Source organism: Ostrinia nubilalis, chromosome Z (assembly GCF_963855985.1).
Source record: "Ostrinia nubilalis chromosome Z, ilOstNubi1.1, whole genome shotgun sequence".
Taxonomy (NCBI): Eukaryota; Metazoa; Arthropoda; class Insecta; order Lepidoptera; family Crambidae; genus Ostrinia; species Ostrinia nubilalis.
The window spans coordinates 17,512,121-17,533,657 of record NC_087119.1 but is presented as its reverse complement, the minus strand read 5'-3'; the positions used below and the strand labels follow the sequence as shown (position 1 = coordinate 17,533,657).

At 34.9% G+C, this 21,537-nt stretch overlaps 1 protein-coding gene across 1 annotated transcript in view; it reads right to left on the bottom strand.

Annotated features, from left to right (window-relative positions):
* Window positions 1–1,861: 1,861 nt before the first annotated feature.
* The window catches only part of LOC135086664 (ankyrin repeat domain-containing protein SOWAHC-like), a 40,312-nt gene continuing 20,636 nt past the window's right edge, over window positions 1,862–21,537 (bottom strand). The window contains exon 6 of the mRNA XM_063981438.1: window positions 1,862–10,700. Within this exon, the coding sequence (XP_063837508.1) occupies window positions 10,596–10,700 (105 nt within the window). The 3' untranslated portion in view covers window positions 1,862–10,595. The remainder of the gene's footprint in view (window positions 10,701–21,537) is intronic.

Here is a 21,537-nt window from a genome sequence, read left to right as displayed (position 1 = left end):
TAGTTAAAAAGTGGTATTTGACGTAATCGTCATGTTTGGCAGGGTTGGCAGTGTATGACCGCGCCGTGATCGCGCCGGCGATGGCGTTCTGCACGCGTTGGTGTGGTTAAAGCATTAGTCACTTCTTATGAAACCCGCGGGGGGAGATGGGGTGGTGCTATCTAGGGCACACCACATGCCACGAACAAATATCAAAATTATGTGACATAGAGTGTAAGTTCTGATCCACTCGTTTCTCTTGTGGCCTTAGAGACAAACGCCAAGTATCTGTCTTTCCATTGCTCGTTGTGTAAGGCGGTGTCTCCAAGCAGACTTTTCCTTTGCTCGTTGTGCAACGTGGAGTCTTCAGCAGACATCTCCATTGCTGGCTACACGAAGACTTCTAGCAGACAGACATCTCCATTGCTCGTTACACGAAGACCTCAAGCAGACAGACAGCAGACTTTTCTGCCAGCGACGTGGTTTCCGTCCTCTCCATCCCGTACACGAAGACCGGTAGAACGCGCTGATTAAACACCTTTTAGGTGTTGAGCAATTTTCTTGGAGCGCAGAACATGGCTGTTTGCCTACTTCAGAAACCTGATTTTCGGAATCGAGTGGTTTTATGGCCTAGTTAGATAGAGAAGAGAAACAAGTGGATCAGAGAAGAGACGGGGGTCAGCGACGTGGTGGAAGAGATTGCGAGCCGTAAATGGAGATGGGCAGGACCCATTGTACCTCACATCGCCATCCATGAATGTTCGACTTTTAGGGTAAAATATCCGGCCAAATATTCTCTCGTCCGGCCTATCCGGCTTTTTATATGGCTGCAGGGCCTTAATTGCTAACTTCTGAATAACGCACGCAGTAGACACTGGGTAACATAAATATACCTAATGTAGGATTAACCCATAAGGAAATTAGGTATTATGTTATGTTATCGCTGAACAAATTTTGATGAAAATTGCAATAAAGTTGAAAAGATACAAATAATCTTGTAAATAGACTCAAAGGGGGTACAAATTGGGGCATAAAAGTTTGAATTGGGAACCAGTCATTTCTCAATTAAGGGTTATGTAAATATATAAAGGACATCATCCACGTTTCATATATTTTTGGTCCAAAATCAAAAGTGCCGGCCAACAAAAAAAAGTGCTGTATTCTGACAGAATACGTCTGCCTTAGCATTTTTTACTATGGCACCAAAGCCGTAGCTCCACTGTGCGTCGAGTATTTGAGATCTAAAAGTCATCGATTATTTCATACATTTTTTGTTCAAAATCAAAAGTGTCGGCCAAAAAAAAAAAAGTGCTGTGTTCTGACAGAATACGTCCGCCTTAGCATTTGTTACTATGGCACCAAAGCTGTAGCACCACTATGCGTCGAGTATTTGAGATCTAAAATTCATCGATGATTCATACATTTTTTGTTCAAAATCAAAAGTGTCGGCCAATAACAAAAAGTGCTGTCTTCTGACAGAATACGTCCACCTTAGCATTTGTTACTATGGCACCAAAGCTGTAGCACCACTGTGCGTCGAGTATTTGAGATCTAAAATTCATCGACGATTCATACATTTTTTGTTCAAAATCAAAAATGTCGGCCAATAAAAAAAAAGTGCTGTATTCTGACAGAATACGTCCGCCTTAGTATTTGTTACTATGACACCAAAGCTGTAGCACCACTGTGCATCGTAGTATTTGAGATCAAAGTCAGTCGTTTCATATATTTTTAGAGCTCAAATACTACGATGCACAGTGGTGCTACAGCTTTGGTGCCATAGTAATAAATGCTAAGGCGGACGTATTCTATCAGAATACAGCACTTTTATTTTTTGGCCGGCACTTTTGATTTTGGACCAAAATGGATGATGTCCTTTTGTATGTTAGAAATCTGAAAGTATCAGAATAGATTTGACGATGATTGGTGATTGTATTTTAATCGAAGGGAATATTAACTAACGTGTTGTTTTTAAGAGACATTCCAAAAAACGAGCGGATTTGTTATCAGAAATATGTTAAGTACGATTTTCGAGACAAACAGCTATTTATTTATTTTTTATGTAGTTTGTTGTCGTCGGATCGAATAGTTAAAAAGTGGTATTTGACGTAATCGTCATGTTTGGCAGGGTTGGCAGTGTATGACCGCGCCGTGATCGCGCCGGCGATGGCGTTCTGCACGCGTTGGTGTGGTTAAAGCATTAGTCACTTCTTATGAAACCCGCGGGGGGAGATGGGGTGGTGCTATCTAGGGCACACCACATGCCACGAACAAATATCAAAATTATGTGACATAGAGTGTAAGTTCTGATCCACTCGTTTCTCTTGTGGCCTTAGAGACAAACGCCAAGTATCTGTCTTTCCATTGCTCGTTGTGTAAGGCGGTGTCTCCAAGCAGACTTTTCCTTTGCTCGTTGTGCAACGTGGAGTCTTCAGCAGACATCTCCATTGCTGGCTACACGAAGATTTCTAGCAGACAGACATCTCCATTGCTCGTTACACGAAGACTTCAAGCAGACAGACAGCAGACTTTTCTGCCAGCGACGTGGTTTCCGTCCTCTCCATCCCATACACGAAGACCGGTAGAACACGCTGATTGAACACCTTTTAGGTGTTGAGCAATTTTCTTGGAGCGCAGAACATGGCTGTTTGCCTACTTCAGAAACCTGATTTTCGGAATCGAGTGGTTTTATGGCCTAGTTAGATAGAGAAGAGAAACAAGTGGATCAGAGAAGAGACGGGGGTCAGCGACGTGGTGGAAGAGATTGAGAGCCGTAAATGGAGATGGGCAGGACCCATTGTACCACACATCGCTGGGCCAAAGACTTGGAGTGGGGACCCCGCAATAACATGTGCGGCAGAGGAAGACCGCTTAAAAGATGGACACCATCCATGAATTGTACCGCCTCATGTACACCATCCATGAATGTCCGGCCAAACTACGCGAGAAGTCCGGCTTTTGTGTTTCTGAACCTGGCAACCCTAACCCCAAAGGCTGATAAATAGTGTGAAGTTAAAATTGAATGAAAATTGTTAATGCGTGCGTCAGAAAGACATGGGGTTATTTTTTATTTTATTTCGATGTGTGTGGTTCGAATATGATTTTAGACTGACAGAGAATTAATTATAAAATTTATTTTTGAAATTGGTACACCTTTTTATTGGAATTGGAATTTAATTTGAAAATGGCTCTTGTTATTTAGATTGTTTTATAACGATATTTTTTATTTGATGTCGAATGTGCTAGCTAAATCGTACGGGCTATAAGAATTTTACTGTTATGCTAAGAAGAGTAAATATTAATGTTGATTATTTCATTAAATCTATACGAGTGGACTTCGGCCCGATCCTCGATAATCCTAAAATCTAATGTGATTAAATAGTAATAATTTTTAATATTAATTAATATTCTTAAATGCTACATAATGCTGTGTACGCGTATTGCTGGGAGTCTGTCTCACCAGTCACTTATTCTAATTAAGTAGGTTTTTTGCCCACATCGTCATTATAAGACGGACTTAACTTACCTAATTGATTAAATATAATTGAGTAAATATACCTTAATCTAAACTCCACAATTGAAGGTCTAGTACTATTTAGTGTTGACTGTATTGTATTGGCTACAATATGTTATCGGTGTTTTCCCTCTATTAAACCTAAGTACGAATACTGTACATGCTACTGTTTTATTCTGATTTAGTCGAAGCGCAAGACTGTGGAGAATTATTTTTTATATTCTCTCAAAAAACCTATGAAATCTACGACGTGACTGTTGGTCACAACATAAAATGTTAAACAACAAAAAATCTTACGACCTAGCCATTGAAGTTCCACTTTTTGTTTGCCAAAAATTGAAAATTATTATAACTCCCTTATTCTGAAACAATTTTCGAAATAAACTAAGTAACATGAGAATAATTAATTACTTAAAGAAAATAAATAGAACACCATGTAACGTGAACAACATAGTAAACTGTAGTAATGACCCTCCTGGAACAGTAGGGTAAAACAAATCTGCTTGATAATATGTAATTTTTTCATAAAAATAATTTTCCCAAAGTTACATAATTATTAGAATTCAACGTACCTACTTGCTTAAATTTTTGAAAGTTAATGAGTTTTTTCAATTAAAAAGTGGCACCTCCTTAGTAATTATATGTATCTACGTTGAGATTTTGAGACCTTTGATGATCTGAACACACAGATGTTAACATGTGCTGTGAGGCCTACGGATACAAAGACGGCAATATTGATGAATGGGTCTCAAATTCCGAAAAATAACCCTAAATAAAAGTGACGTTTATCGTAACTTCGGTAGAACACGAGCGTAACTGAGGTTTCTATAATTGTCAGAAAAGTATTTTTTTCTCTTTCACTCTGCTAATATTACTTTTATTTTGTTTTCAGATGCATGAAATAAAATATGTATAGATGATCATTATTTTAGCCAAGTTGTTCACAAGAAACGATTAATTTTTTTAAAATAAATTTTATGAGTATTATTTTTTAAAATTGTGCCCTTGTTCTACCTAAAGTGCGATAACATTATGTTTTTAAAATTTGGATAAATGAAAGAAAGGGCGTTACTGCAAACAAATGCGTATTGACAACAATTCAAGTTGAGACAACAAAAAGCATCTTTTGTAAAAATTAAATATCTGTAAGTACGTAAAAATTTTGTAACGCCAAGACAAGAAATTGCGTTTCTCATCGAAATCTGTAATCAATTGTATTATAATAAACATAAAAGTAATGTTGATGAATTTGGTACAGATAGCTAACAAAATTTGCTTACAAAAAACTGGAAGGATGACATAATAATATATATAGGAAAGGTAGGGCTAATTATAGGATTAAGAAAATGTATATAAATGCTTTGGTAAAGAATGTCTTAGAATGGTATAGATTTACGTCTGTGTTTTTGTTCGCATGACGTGCAAGACATTCTTTGTGAAATCGATGCGGATGAAGCCGCGGCCAAAAACTAGTTACACCTATTAAAATTAGCCCGAATATAATTAATTGCAAGATATTTTGATCCAAACAAAATCATTAGTTATCATCATCATCAGTTCCGTTCCAGTTTAAAAATAATAATATTGTCAATACGATTAATTTGTTTCATCAACCCTCTCATCTTAAATTAGTTATTACATTCGACCTAAATGATTGATTTGTTTTAAATGTCTATTGTTGTAATAAGAAAGTAATCTAGGCCATACATTTAGTTTTCTTAATTTGTAGCTTGGCAATGGTGCAGCATCATACATTAAGAGCTAACTTAAAACTATGCAGATTTTTCAATGTACAAGTATCTGCAATTTTTTCCTTAACCTATTGTACATCATTCTGAGGAATATCCTTAATTCTAGTTCTTAAATATTACTTCTAATAAATATGTTGACTTATATAATTAAGTTAGTTACTAAAAAGCAATAAAATATACCAATTACTACTTGATACATAATAAAATGTCGATAAAATAGGTTTCAACTCTCAAATAATTTTAAATGAACATTAGTTGAGGCAATTATAAACGCGTGTATAAAAACAACAAAAGCTAATAAAACAAAGTTAAGGAAAATAAAAACACCACCCAATAAGTTTGAGTGGTGTTGCAGGTTGGGCGTGAATTAGATGTTTTATTATTATAGCATTGAAATTAATTACTACAGAAGCTTGTTTTCATGTTCCTTTCACCGGATCGTTGGTCCACCTACAGGGAAACCTGCCAACACTTGTCTTCCTTCCGGTCCGTAGTCGCCAAGAACTTTACTGCCCCAAAGCCAACAGCTCTACGAGCTATGCACCTACTGTCCCCTCATTTCTTCGAACACATCGATGGTTTTGATGTGTATATTTTATTAATTCGAAAATATAATAATGGGTAAGCATTTACAATGCTTAAATGGTCAGGTAGTTATAGTAAGATTTTTATAAAACCTAACAATTGTTTTAAAAATTGAAACTGACCAAAAATTATTTTTGATTGAGCTGGATTGTAGAGCGAATAATGTCGAAATTTTCGAAAAAAATCCTTTTGATTAAAAATATACAAAACAAGGCTTTGTATTAATAAATGTCAATGCTATAAGTAATCAAACACCTCTTCCACGTACAGGTGGTGCCCAAGGGATGCTGCAACCCACCCCCTGGGTGTATGACGTACTCTTAGTCGCCTCGTACGACACCCACGAGAAGAAAGGGTTGGCCTTATTCTTTACCACCGAGAGCCACACAGTGGCTACGCATGTATAATTGTCTCAACAGTAAATCATTATAAGTAGGTATGTAACCAAAAATCTAAATAACAAAACGCAGATGTAAAATATTGGAACTCAACGTCATCAACCCTAAAAGAATTGCAAGATTTTTTTTTATTGTTTGATAACTTTCAATTGATATCTGAATGAGAGTTGAAACACGACGATCCAAATCGTATTTTATGAAAGCTTATTATTAATACCCACTTTTCTCAAATTTTATTCAATATACAAAGGAATTATTTCTAATTGTTTTTGTACTTGTACCATTATCGCGATTCCCTAAAAATACGGAGTTGTTTATTATTATTATTTTTCTGTGACAATTATTATTGAGATTAACATGAATAATATTTACTATCTTGACAGCTGAAATATTTTGCAAGTTTTACCTAGAAATACAGGTAGCTATTTTAAAAAGATTTTTACGGAAATTGTGCCGTTACAAGACACCGAATACATGAAATTAATAAATAATAAGTACAGTAAAGGTTACATAAAATAGGCGTTGACAATGAAATCAGAGTGAGTTTTGATTCGAAGAAACAAAATAACCTTCCCAGAATTAGATTTTGTAAGTGCCATTATACTTGATGTTGGTGCAATTGAATGTTCATGTATTAAAAAAAAATGTTGGTTGGATATCTTTGAAGTTAACTTTTAAAGATCCAACGATTTATTTTTGTGTAATAGTGCAGTTACAAATTATATTTAGCTACTCGTCTGCTATTGACAGTTAATATGTGCTCGTAATTTCAAATTCATGAGTTTATAGTTTCAAATTATGTAGACATTGACTGGCTTTAATACATATCTACATTGTTGAATGATACAAGAAACGAAAAGGATTACCTCTTACAATTATTATTATTTTATTTTTAATTGCAATGAAGTAAAGATGAAAATAGAAATTGATAAGTAGCATTAATTAAAATTTAAATTCGTGACATCAAAGAGTGACAAATTCTGAAAACTGATGTTTTTACAAAGGTAAAGATTAGAGAGGCTTTGGTGATATCACGACATATTTAGATAGTTACATGGTTTTGGGACATATAGCACTGCTCATATTATGTGTTTTTGTATTAGTTCTTATGGGATATGTCATGAGTATAATGAAGAGAGTTAAAAAGGTAATAAGTACAACAAAATGTAGATATGAAGTCAGATAAATATTATAAAATGTAACCCTTAGTAACCTTTACTATATCTATGAGAAGAGACGGGGATTGAATTGTTTAAATATAAATTACTAGTTAATATGTTATTGTATGCCACATTATGCAGCCTTAGATCACAATAACACAATATTGATGCCGTTAATTTGTTAAAAGAAGACGTTGAGATAGTAAATAAAGTAGTAATCAGCTAAAGACTTAGGCAAATAGATATTTATGATTAGAAACTACCATATCGTTAGAAACACTATACTATACTATTAAATTTATCACCCACAAGATGTGTTATGTATATTTGAGGGGAATGTTCTCTTACCTAATAAGTTTGTTATTTCGACAACACGTGGATTTTACACGCTACTGATTCTTAATACTATATAGATTATTATAAATCTTGGTTAAATATTATTATTTTAAAAAAGCTGAGAGACGCACTATAACTATAGACTGCTAAAGAGTCGACTTATAAGCTACATAAATATCCTTACTAGAATTGTTAAGCAATTCGATGTCAATGTAAGCGAGATCCTATCAGGCGTCGCTAGTCAACGCCGCGTCGTAGAATATTACGACATTTCATAAAGCATAGAAATACAGTCACGCAAATATGCTATAAGTTGGGTGTGAAATATACATGATGCACCCAACTAAATATTACTCTTACTATCCCTTCCTAATTAATTACAGTTATCGCTTTGTTACACATTATTTTGTATATTCTACAGGCATATAAAATACCGTATTAATCCTACACGCTTAGCAAATAACATCTATGAATTCTACACAATATAGTTTCAGGCCACACGTATCTTCTATACCTATAATATGTTTCTTAATCTAAATAATAATATAAGAAAATCTACCTTACTTAGAGAAATAACATATTTTTTGTTCCTTCAAAAAAGAACATAAAGTGATATAATTTAATGTCCGAATGTCTAAAAGGTTACACTTTTGAAGTTCATAACTCGTATTAAAAATATATGAAATAGATATAGGTTTGGATTAAATACAAAATGGTTACACAATTTATAATTGTAAAAGGCACACTGTAATGTTTTATAGATAAATACACGACGAATGGAATATCATTCGTATTTATATATGTATAAGGTATGACTCTGACCGAAGAAGCTTAGCTAATGGGCGAAATATAATCATTAGACTTGATCTAGTTTTGGTAAGATACAAAATTTATTTATTGAAATTTTATGAGCAAAATTTTTAAATGTGCTGGAATTGTGGTAATTATATAACTAGGCGCTGTACTTCATAGTTTGTTTTAGATTCGACAGTCTAAATTTCTAAGCTTGCCACAATAATAAGCGCGGAATAAATCTGGGGCTGTTACGAGTTAATTTTGCACTACTTGTCCATGATGAAAGGTGATAATCTCTCCATATTTTTAACTAATGCTAGCCCCGATGACTAAGTGGCAACGTTTTTTAATCGATTAAATTTCATAAATATAAATATTTATTATATCAAATTTTGTACCAATGTAATAATTTATCAGTGCCCGTCTTTTAATTTGTGTGTGCCCTTTGAATTAATTGGCACTAGCTATAATATGCCATTTTCATTTAAATGCACATCTCTGGGTTTCAGCTCAAAACATACTGCATATTTTTTCTTATAAAATAAAACTTTTGAGTATAATATTTTTTTATTAGATTTGATTAAATAATTTTAGTAGGTACTTTAAAAAATATAGAAAAATTTAAATTTCATGAAGACTTCGTTAATGCATCATGATGTAGTTAGATAAGATAATATTTTTGATGTAATATATTAAAATGGGTTACACAGGAAATATTCAGTAAATATTTACGAGACCGATGTCCCCTTTAGAAAATACTAAATGTTATTGAACTACAGTCAATTACAAAGAAAAATGAGAATTAATATACGAGCCGTAAGAGTAATATAACAAGTTGTTATTAGAAAAGACGAAAAAGAAGATATTTTAAGTCGCAGACTTTATGCTAAAAATAGCCATAATAATATGAATTACTAAGTATCTCAAAAATTTTAGTGTTTAGTTAATAAACATTAAATACTTATAAGATTATAGAAGATATACCTTTCAGAGCTAGTATCTTAAAATTACAAATACATCACATCAAATTTTTACTAGTAAGCATCTAATGCATACGCAGCATATAACATCAATTTATCAACGCCCTACGAGACGTGTACTTCATTAGTACCTATATTCATTTTGACAATATATTGGGGTGCCTAATCCCGCTACGTACAATCCATACGTGGGAATTATAAGATAATAGTTAATGAAGACGAAAAAAACAAAGCAAAGTGGATTGAACTGAACGTTTTACAATTACATTTTAAGTAAATCGAATGAAGAAGGTCCTTTGATCTGAGTCAAGAAAGCCTCATGTCAAGTGTAATCAAATACGAGAGATATCTCCTGGGCGAATGCGCCCGACATGTATTCCATGTTGATCGATATTATGTTGTGTAGCGTCATTTTTGTTCTTTGCCAAATCAATTAGTACGATGTTTTAACTTCTAAAACATACTCGGCCTACACAAACATGAATTCAACCAGTTTATTTATAAAGTAAGCAGCATAAGGCACTCTTGATGCCATTCTGTGAATTGAATAATATACATAAAACTTACAAGTATTCTTGCGGGTTTCTATTCTATGGCTACATGTATGAATAAACAATTTTAACAACAAATCAATTCATAAATTGAATTCATTGAAAAAGATGAATACTTCCAATAGTATATCTTAAATACGCGATACGACTACACATTGATAAACTTATATCTACGAATAAAATAATACGAGACTTAAATATGAGTTTGATCGGAATGTTGTCGAAACGATGCCGGTGTCGTCTTCAGAATTTTGAATCTAAATCAGCGAAAGTCGGTAAAATGAGATCCTTGAAGTACGACGCTGCACTTTTCAATGTTGAGTAGAACTCTCGATTGACGAGCGAAGTTGTTGGACAGCGGGTAGAAACTCTCAGGTACCTCCTCTCACGGCGTTTTAGATGTCGAAAAAATGTGTAGTCAAATCTGGGTCATCAATATGGGGAGGAAAATATCTGGAACTCCATTTCTCAGTTGTAGGGCCATTCCTGCGCGGGTGTCAGTTGTTTTTTGTCAAGATTGGTGATCTGAACGATCTTGAATCCTGGTTATGTGTAGTTGGATGCCCGCTGCTGCCTCCACGCGGCATGGAAGCCGGCTGCAGAGTCCGAGTCGGAGTCTCCTTCCTCGCTCACCCCAATCTGGGCTCGGGGCTGAAACAAGACGATAACACTTACATAACATTGCAATGATAAGTATTTTTTAACAGGTGTACACATAATAGAAGTAACATTGAGACGGAGAACAATCATTCGTATTTAATATTAGATTAGGAAAATAATAAGATACAGTTGCTAGAGTTTGAATGGATATCAGTCGGACAGTACTGTTCCTTTGTAAAGGAAAATCTATACATCTAGTAAAGGGATTAGTCAGTAGTATTGTTAAATTAAAAAAAAAAGTTTTATGTATATCAGCGTACACATGCCTATTGCAAAACCGCATGGAGTTTGCCTGATACGGAATATTTCCTGCTTTTGACCATAAAAAAAATGTTTTCGCTAAATATCCAACATCTATTAAAAACTGTCTGAAAACATATCCAGAACCAGGTAGGTACGGTAAACGATAAATGAATGTCATTGCTATTGATTGAACTAATTTACTTTTTTCAAATGTTCAGATAGTGGAAAACACTAGAACACCCCAATCAAAATGGCCGTCAACGCAGCGTCACCGGCAGACGCGCAAAATGCAAAGAGGGGAAAGGGTGAGTTGATCGATAGTTAATTGCTGCAGGGCGCATGTGCAACCTTGGGGCTGTTTGCAAGGACGTACCCTTGTCCTTCACCAATTTTCATGTGCGTAATAACAATAGAGCTATAGTAATTTGCATATGTTAAAGACGTCTCTAGCTGCGCATTTCTTTCCAAAAGGGAAATTAAATCATTGACAGTTGAACTTAGAGGAACTTTAAGAAAAATGTAATCACTATCACTAGGTAAGTATCGACTAACAATCATTTTGTAAAAAAATGATTTCTTTATAAAATGTAGTGAATTTTTTAACTACTTACACGGAAAGACGCAATTGACGTTGAAATTGTACAGACGCGGTAGGGAAGGGGTTAATCGATCGGTAGTTAATAAGTCCAGGCAACATTGGGACTGCGTAGCCCAAAAATGATTGAATTGAGTCTAGAATATTTTAATGATGACTCAGCCAAATTATCGAAAATTTGCAAAACGTACCCGATTCTATTCACAAATCACAAGTCACTAACTCCGAGTATTTTCACAAGCATTCTTTATATGTGTAGACGAACGTGTCGTAATCGTTTATTTAATCACGGTCAAATGTAATGATTAAAATAATCTATCAAATACCCAAGTTTGGGTGTTCCACACGTTAATTTCAGCAGACTGAACAGGGTAGGAAAGGTAACGGAGCAATCGATTGGTAATTAGCGGGTGCAGCGCGCATGTGCAACAATGACGATGCGTCGCTAAAAACTGGCCAATCTTCAAACATATTGATTTATAAGTACACAATATAAATTATTACGACAGTAATAAAAAATCAGTGAAACTTTTTAATGATCGAAACAACTAAACATACCTGATTCTTAGAACAATGGTTATCACTATCACAAATCACTAAACCAATCACCATCTTTCATTAAATCAAATCCTCATTTAAAATATTTTCATAAATGATATTATAAATTCACAGTCAAATGTAAAAACTGCATAAAATTTTAATATCTGAGTCAAGATGTTGCACACGTTACGATTTCACCAGACTGGACGGGGTAGGAGGGTGAAGGGGCAATCGATCGGCAATTAACGAGTGCAGCGCGCATGTGCAACAATGGTGATGTGTCACCCAAACTGCCCAGTCATCAGAAACATTGTTTTAGAAGTCTACATTAAACGCGTAAATTATATTAAGACAGTAATCATCATAATCAGTGAAAGTTTTTAATGATCCAAACTACTAAACATACCTGATTCTCAAAGCAATGTTCATCACTATCAAAAATTTCTAAACCAATCACCATTTTTCATTAAATCAAATCCCGATTTATAATGCTCAATTAATGTAAAAACTGAATAAAATCTTAATATCTGAGACCTGATTGATGCACGCGTTGCGTTACCGGCGGTGGACTGGTCAGGAAAGCAAGGGGTCAATCGATTGGTAATTAGTAAGTGCAGCGCGCATGTGCAACAATGGCGATGCGTCGCCCAAACTGCCCATTTGTTAAAACTATAGAATATGACTTACTTAAGAATATGCCTAACTATTACCGATCGAAAATAATCACCCACTACGAATGCATTTTTTAACAACCATTATTTCTCATGAAATCTAGCTAGTCCTGTTAACAAAAACACTGTCAATTTTAATAACTGAGCGAAATATTAAAAATTTCCATGTCCGGATATTGCACGCGTTGCACAGGTAAGACAGGAGACAAAGAGGAAGTGGAGAATCGATTAGTCATTAATAAGTGCAGCGCGCATGTGCAACATTGGCGATGCGACGCCAAAACTGCCCATTGGTTAGACCTTTTGCTTAGTAAGTTTAGAATATTTAATGATGACTATAAAATGAATCGGCCAAACTTATTACCAAATCTTAGTCTGCAATACATAACCGGCTTTTTAGGCAATAAATCAGTGATCACTACATAATATTCAACTACGTATAAGTAATTTTCTTACAATACTTCTTCATGAAAGCGATTCCCGACATACTGGACAGGAAAGGAAGGGCTCAATCGATGGGCGATTAATAAGTGCATCACGCATGTGCAACAATGGCGGTGCGTCGCAAATAATGCCCTTGGTTTTAGCTATGGTAGTACGTCTAGAATATTTAATGATGACTAGGTACTAATAAAAAATCGGTCCATTTATTACCGATGGATAGTTAGTTAGCAAAACATACCTGGCTTGTAAGACAATGTATACGTCACTATCACTGATCACTACATAATCTTCAACTACGTATAAGTTTTTTTTTTTTCAAATTTTTTCATGAAACCGATTCCCGATTTCAAAATTCATATACTTATTAGACGATATTAAAACTCCACGGTCTAATGTAAAAACCGAGTAAAATTTAACAATATCTGAGTTCCGGTGGTGCACGCGTAGCGCTTCAAACAGACTAGACAGGAAAGGAAGGGCTCAAGCGATCGGAAATGAATAAAGTGCAACGCGCATGTGCAACGATGGCGGCGCGTCGCCAAAACTGCCCATTGGTTAGAGCTATTGATTAGTAAGTCTAGAATATTCAATTAGTCCAGTCAATAAAGCATTATAGATGGAAAACTGTAGAACACAATTTCTGACTTCAGGACTTTATTTAGACTAGTTAGGAGATGAACATAGCAAAAGTCCCCGCCCTTAGCCCTTGAGCCGGCGGGGAGAGGGGGGTTTAAAGGTGCCACTTTTCGGCTTTTCGCTTAATCCTCGGAAACTATGCGTCCTAGTGACATGACTACTTTGAACCAAAAAAAGCATATTCAATTTGCTACAGATGAGATAGACAAGTTTTTCTATAAATTGTATAGTTTTCGCGGCGTCTGCTCTAGAAGGTCTGTAATATTGGAAATTTTATTTTTGTCTTACATGTTCCCATCAGGAGAACATCGACTAAATCAACATTGAGCAATCATTCTAGACATGCGGGAGCATGTTAAGCCTAGTTCCAGCGAGGGGACTGCACCGTGCGTATATTTAGACGAATCACTTTGAGCCACTTTTGACTCCTCATCAATCCAAAAACTACTCTGCATTAACACTTCAAATTTGGCTCATGTGTTGAGACTTGCAAGATATGCATCAGTTTCAAATTTCATAAATATGCCTCAAACGGTTCTTTAGATATTGACGTCCAAAAATCTACATGTCTGACCTATAGACCAAATTCTAACCACTTCCAGATGACCTCGAAGGTTCAAATTTGGCATCCAGAAAGGTAGTTATGTAAATACAAAGGAACAAATAAAAAACCAGTAAATTTTAACATTTCACATGTGATAGATAGATAGTAGTGCTCTAAATATCGATTTTTGAACGTCAATACCTAAATAACAGTTTGAGGTATATTTATGAAATTTGAAGCTGATGTATATCTTGCAAGTCTCAATGCATGAGCCAAATTTGAAGTGTTAATGCACAGTAGTTTTTGAATGATGAGGAGTCAAAAGTGGCTCTAATTGGTTCTTCTAAATATACGCACGGTGCAGTCCCCTCCATGGAACTAGGCTTAACATGCTCCCGCATGTCTATAGTGTTTGCTCAATGTTGATTTAGTCGATTTTCTCCTGAAAGGAACATGTAAGACAACAATAAAATTTCCAATTTTACAGACCTTCTAGAGCAGATGCCGCAAAAACTATACAAGATATAGAAAAACTTGACGGTCTCACCTGTAGCAAATTGAATAAGCTTTTTTTGGTTCATAGTAGTTATGTCACTAGGACGCATAGTTTCCGAGGATTAAGCGAAAAACCGAAAAGTGGTACCTTTAAACCCCCCTCTCCCCGCCGGCTCAAGGGCTAAGGGCGGGGACTTTTGCTATGTTCACCACCTAACTAGGCTAAATAAAGTCCTGAGGTCAGAAATTGTGTTCCACGGATTTCTCTCTACACCGTCGTTAAGGCATTCATTGACTGGACTAAATGATGACTGTAAGAATCAGAAAAAGTTATTACCAAATGATATTTTCAAAACATTCCTGGCTTTTAAGGTAATGTAAATCACTATCACTGATCACTGCATAATTACCAACTGTGTATAAGTTCAATTTTACAACCATACTTCGTGAAACCGATTATCATTTTTAAAATATAAAAGACAACATCAAAAAATCACGGTAAAAACTGAGCAAAATTTAACAATGTCCGAGTCCGGTGATGCACCGGGCAGACTGGATAGGAAACGAAGGGCTCAAACGATCGGTAATTTAATAACTGCATCACGCATGTGCAACAATGGCAATGCGTCGCCCGGGCCATTATGGCCATTTGTAAAATAAAAATATTGCCAATAAAAAAATAACATAGTGTTACCTGGTTCAGATGACAGTGCACATCACTGTCACTGATGATCACTACATAATCACCAACTAAGAATTTGTCAATTTTTTACAACTATTCTTTATGAGATCGATTCCCGATTTTTATAAGATATTAAATTCACGGATAAATGTAAAAACTGAGTACAATTTCACAATATCTGAGACTAGATGTGGCACGCGTCGCGTTACCAACAGATTGGAGAGGAAAGGAAGGGGTCCATCGATTGGCAATTAATTACTGAACCACGCATGTGCAACAATGGCGATGCGTCTCCAAACTGACAATAAGTCAGACATATTGATTTATAAGTGTAGAATGTGGATATGAATAATTAAGTTTTTCAAACTTTTTATGGATCGAAAATTAGCAAAAGATACCTGGTTCTTAAGACAATGTTCACCACTACCACAACACAAATTACTTAATAATCTTCAATGAAGAGTATATCAATTGTTTATTATTCTTAATCATAAAATCTATTGCCAATTTAAAAACAAACACTTCGAATTCAAAAACTGAGTAAAATATTAACAATATCCGAGTCCCGGTGTAGTATGTATTGTAACTACCGGCAGACCGGACAGGAAAGAAAGAGGAAGGGGTGAGCGGAAACAAGTGCAGCGCGCATGTGCAACATGGCGATGCCTCACCCAAACTGGCCAATAGTCAGACATATTGATTTATAAGTCTAGAACAGTGTTTTTCAACCTTTTTCATGACGCGACCCCCCTAACATGCAAAAAATTTTTGCGACCCCCCGACCGTTCGCTTTTCTTTCATGCCTTTTACGAAGATGTTGCAGGGACCGAATTCTTCAATCTATACAACATTTATGCATTTGCATAATTAGATTTCGGATAAATCTAGCTTTAAAACTTTACTGTTTTTTTTACTGAGGTAGTTTTTGCGACCTCTCGCGACCCCCCTATAGAGGCTTCGCGACCCCCCAGGGGGTCGCGACCCACAGGTTGAAAAACACTGGTCTAGAATATTAAATTAGACGGATATTAATAAAGCATCAATCAAACTTTTTACGGATCGAAAATGAGCAAAACATACCTGGTTCTTAAGGCAACGTTCACCACAATCACAAATCACTTAATCTTCGATTAAGAGTGGGTATATGACTTGCTTATTATTATTATAAAAATATATTGCCAATTAAAGAAAAAACACTTCAAAAACTGAGTAGAATCTTAATAATTTCAGAGTCCCGATGATGCATGTATTGCACTGCCGGCAGCTCGGACAGGAAAGAAAGAGGAAGGGGTGATCGGAAACGAATAAGTGCAGCGCGCATGTGCAACAATGCAGGCTTGGTTTGTTACAGTTATTGATTTGGAAACTCTATTTATGATGGCAATACTAATTATTACCGGTTGATAGCAAAACATACCTGGTTCTTAAAATGTTCATCACTATCACTGATCACTATGTAATTAGTTACAACGAATATGTTATTTTTTACTATCGTTCTTAACGAAATCTATTCCTTGTTTTAAAATATTTAATAGACAATAGAAATTCACGGTCAAATGTAACAACTGAGTAAAATTTAAAAATATGCAAGTCTGGATGTTGCACGTATTGCGGTAATCGCAGACTGGACAGGAAAGCAGGAGGAAGGGGTCAATCGATCGGTAAGTAAAGTGCAGGGCGCATGTGCAATCATAGCGATGCATCGCCCAAAGAACCCATTTGTTAGACATATTGAATATTAATAAATTATGATAATATAATATAGTACTTATGTCATAAAGAAATTTAACCTGACACATTTCTATCACTAAATATTCACCAACTACGAGAATGATCATATTTTGTAACCATTTCTTACTATGAAAAATCGAATTCCAAACAAAGTAAAATTTTAAGTGAGTAACAATTTCCACGTCCAGATTTTGCACACGTTAGACGGGAAACAAGGAGGTGGGGTAAAATTAATAAGTGCATCGCGCATGTGCATCATGCTGATGCAAAAACTTCAAGTGAGTCACGAATTTATCGATTTATGAGCCACAAGCCATTGTTTTTGTTTTAAGTACTTAGATAATATTTCATAAAAAAAAATGAAGAGAATGCAAACATAATGTACTGCATCAAAATAGCATCTGATTGTGAACAAACCTTAAAAACTAACATAGAACATTGATACGATGCAAACATAAATATATCCAAGTTGAAGCAAATCATAGCACGGAATAACATAGAACATCTATACTAACATCAATAACACGTAAGTAGAGCATTACCTTTAATCCACGAAATTCCACGTACTGTATTTATGTTTTATCAATTTATTAGGTAAACAGAGTAGCGCAAAGATTGGTCTTCAATACACGTGTTACGGATTTTCTAAGAAGCTTTCGAATTTATATCTGCAAAAGTTTTAATCTAAGTTAAAATGCATTAATGAATAATAATGCACACGCGAACAACTTGCGATGTGCCAGTCCATCATGGCTTCTATACCTAACTGCAACGCGCATGTGCAACGAATATTCAGTGACATGCGCAGTTACGGCAGATCTGCATTGCCCGAGTGCTATAGTCATTTCATAGGTAAGTATTACAGACTACGATGGGCTTTAAAGACATATCTATCTTAAAAAACTTGATTTTATTTAGAAATACATAATTTAGATTCTAATAGACATAAAAAAAAACTTATGCGATCCAAATAGTGGTATGGGTAATGTCTGCAGATATGCAATCACAAAAGAAAAAAAAGAACAAATGATCTAATCTAATAGCTTAGTTAAGAAATGGTAATATCACCTTAGATCCGAAGGTTATTGAGTATCTTTCTCACTGTTTTAATTACTTTTACATAATAATGCACACAGAGGAGCGTGTGGATATATCGTCTGCTCGCATGATTATGAATTTACTTTCAAACTTCCAAATTGATATCTGTAAGAAATTACAATCTTACTTATTTTTTTTAAACCTAAACTAATGAACATTTAGAACGAGTTTCTACAACCGCCATTGCTAACCGGTCAATCCATTGGTCTCCAGAAGTGCAACGCGCATGTGCAACGACTGTAATCTGATCTAAGAAACGTCATTAATTATATCTGGTTGGTTTTGAATACACTTGTCTATATTTTATTCATTTTCAAATAATTATTACTGTTATTTTATTTAAAAATATTATGTATCGTCTTTGATCTAAGGGGTTATGGAGGTTATTATTTATCACTCTCGTGCACGCATTATTATAAATTCACTTTGAAATGTCTGCACTGATATTTTAATTTTTAATAACTTTAAATATCGAAACGGAAATAAATACGCTTCAACTAACGGAGTAACAATGGCTGACCGGTCAATCGGTTTTAAAACTATAATCAAATTATCCAACGAATCTATCGCTTAATTAAGAAATGGTAATATCACCTTTGATCCGAAGGTTTATTGAGTATATTTCTAACTGCTTTCGATATCTTTTACATAATAACGCACACAGAGGAGCGTGTGGGTATTTCGTCTGCAGGCATGATTGCAAATTCACTTTCAAACTTCCAAATTGATATATGTAAGAAATTACAATCTTACTTAAATGGTTTTAAAACCTGAACTATGCACATTTAGAACACGAGTTAGGTTCTAGAGCCGCCATTGCTAACCGGTCAACCTGTTGGTCTCCAGAAGTGCAATGCCTGTCTGCACATGCGCTTTAGATTTTGCCCAAAAGAAACGTCATTGTTTATTGTATCTGGTTGGTTTTGAGCATTTTTATTCATTTCAAAATAATTATTATTGTTATTTTATTAAAAAATATTATGTATTCTCACTCTCACGTACAAGCATGATTATGAATCGACTTTGAAATGTCAAAACTGATATTTTAAAAAATTATAACCTCAACTATCGGAACCGAAATAAGTACACTTCCACTAACGGAGTCATAATGGCTGACCGGTCAATCGGTTGGTTTCGATACAGTGCGCATGTGCAACACGCATGTGAAATTGTTTTGAGATCTGCGCATTACACTTTTCTAGATTATGATTTAGTAAGTAATTATTTTACAACTACAATATCAACAACACCTGACAACTAATGAAGTCGTAATAATCATAATGGCCGACCGGTCAACCCATTGATCTCGATGCAATACGCATGTGCAATAATTTGTGACCTGCGCACTTTAATTTTCTAGAAAGCACGGAAGAACGTCATTGGCCATGATAGCTAATCATACTCATTTGTTTAATGAAATCTATGACAATAACTTTAGAATCGTTTACTAAATATCCATAAAAACCTTTAATTCTATTCAGTTATATTTTATTATACTCAATTTGTTTATCGTTCCCAGGTAGACACCAAATTAACGGAACCTCTAATTTATATGATTATGTAATTATTTTACTTTAGAGACCCAAAATTATTCAGGCGTGTGTCTTTTCTCAAATAATAACGCACACAGAGGAGCGTGTGGATAATATATCGTTTGCACGCATGATTACGAATTCACTTTAAAACTTCTAAGCTGAAATCTGTAAGATGTATTGTAATTGTAGGTAATGTTTTAAACCACAACTATAGAATAACAAGAACGTGCGTCAACTAATAGACATGACATGACATCTAATCGTACTCATAAAGAATTAAACTTTGAAACTTTTGAACTGATATCTGTAAGAAATTGTACTTAATTTTTTAAGCCGCAAACACAATTTCAAGAACACGCGTCATCTAATGGAATCGTAATGGCCGACCGGTTTATCTATTGTTCTCGATGCAGCGCGCATGTGCATCGAATCTGTGACCTGCGCATTACACTTTTCTAGAATGCACTGAGAAACGTCATTGGACATAATATCACACATTAGTACTTATGACTACGATTTCACATTGAAACTTTTGAACTGATATCTGTAAGGAATTGTAATGTAAGTACTTTAATTTTTAAGAACACGCGTCGTATCGATGCAGCGCGCATGTGCAACACGTATATGCAACGGATTTGTGACCTGCGCATAACACTTTCCTAGAAAGCACTAAGAAACGTCACAAGCTTTGACGAGTGCAACGCGCATGTGCATGTGCAACGAGTTATTGCACATGTGCAGTGTATTTAGTGTCATCAAAAGCCGCCATTTTAAGTAGTATCTAATAATCATACGTTTTTTGTTTATAAGATCTAAAGAATGAGAATTAAGTATATCAACAAATAATGAATTTTAATAATAATAACCATAGAATCTGTACCATTGATTTTATTCACTGACTGCCCAATTCATTGAGGAGCATCGCGCATGTGAAATAAATATGCGCATTGCATTTTTTCATGATTCACTAAGAGTTAGATGAGATGTTTTCAGTTGGTTTTCAGTTGACATGGATGTTATTAATTTAAAGATGAAGCGTTATACACATTAAAATTTATTCGTTTAATAATTTGTTAAAATTATTGTGGAAATTAGGGGATAAAGATTTTTAGTGACTGCTAAATATGCAGAATTTACAATGGAATAAGTAATTTTTAGAGGTCTGTTGTTTAATTTTGATAATTATTATTTGCGTCGTAGGTAGCGCAAACAACTGAGTTTTGATTATTATGGACACGATTACCTTTGATTGATGTAATAATTTCACCCACACACTATTAAGATTTACTCACAAAAGAAAGATAAGAAGAAATTTTATTTTTAAAGACGTTAAACAAAATAAAGGACTAGACGTGGGCAACTTGTGATGAACCGGCCTATTGATTGATATCCATTAGTGTAACGCGCATGTGCGGTGAATTCGTGACATGCGCAGTAATGGCTGCTGGAAAATAAATGCGCAATGGAAAATTATCAGGTGACAGGTAAAACGTATAAAATATAGCAAGATTTAATATTATGTACTCACATTATGATATAATATTTGCCGTTTAGTGTTTTTAGGTGGCAAATAATTACATATACTTAAGTGAGCGCACCATTTTTTGATCAATT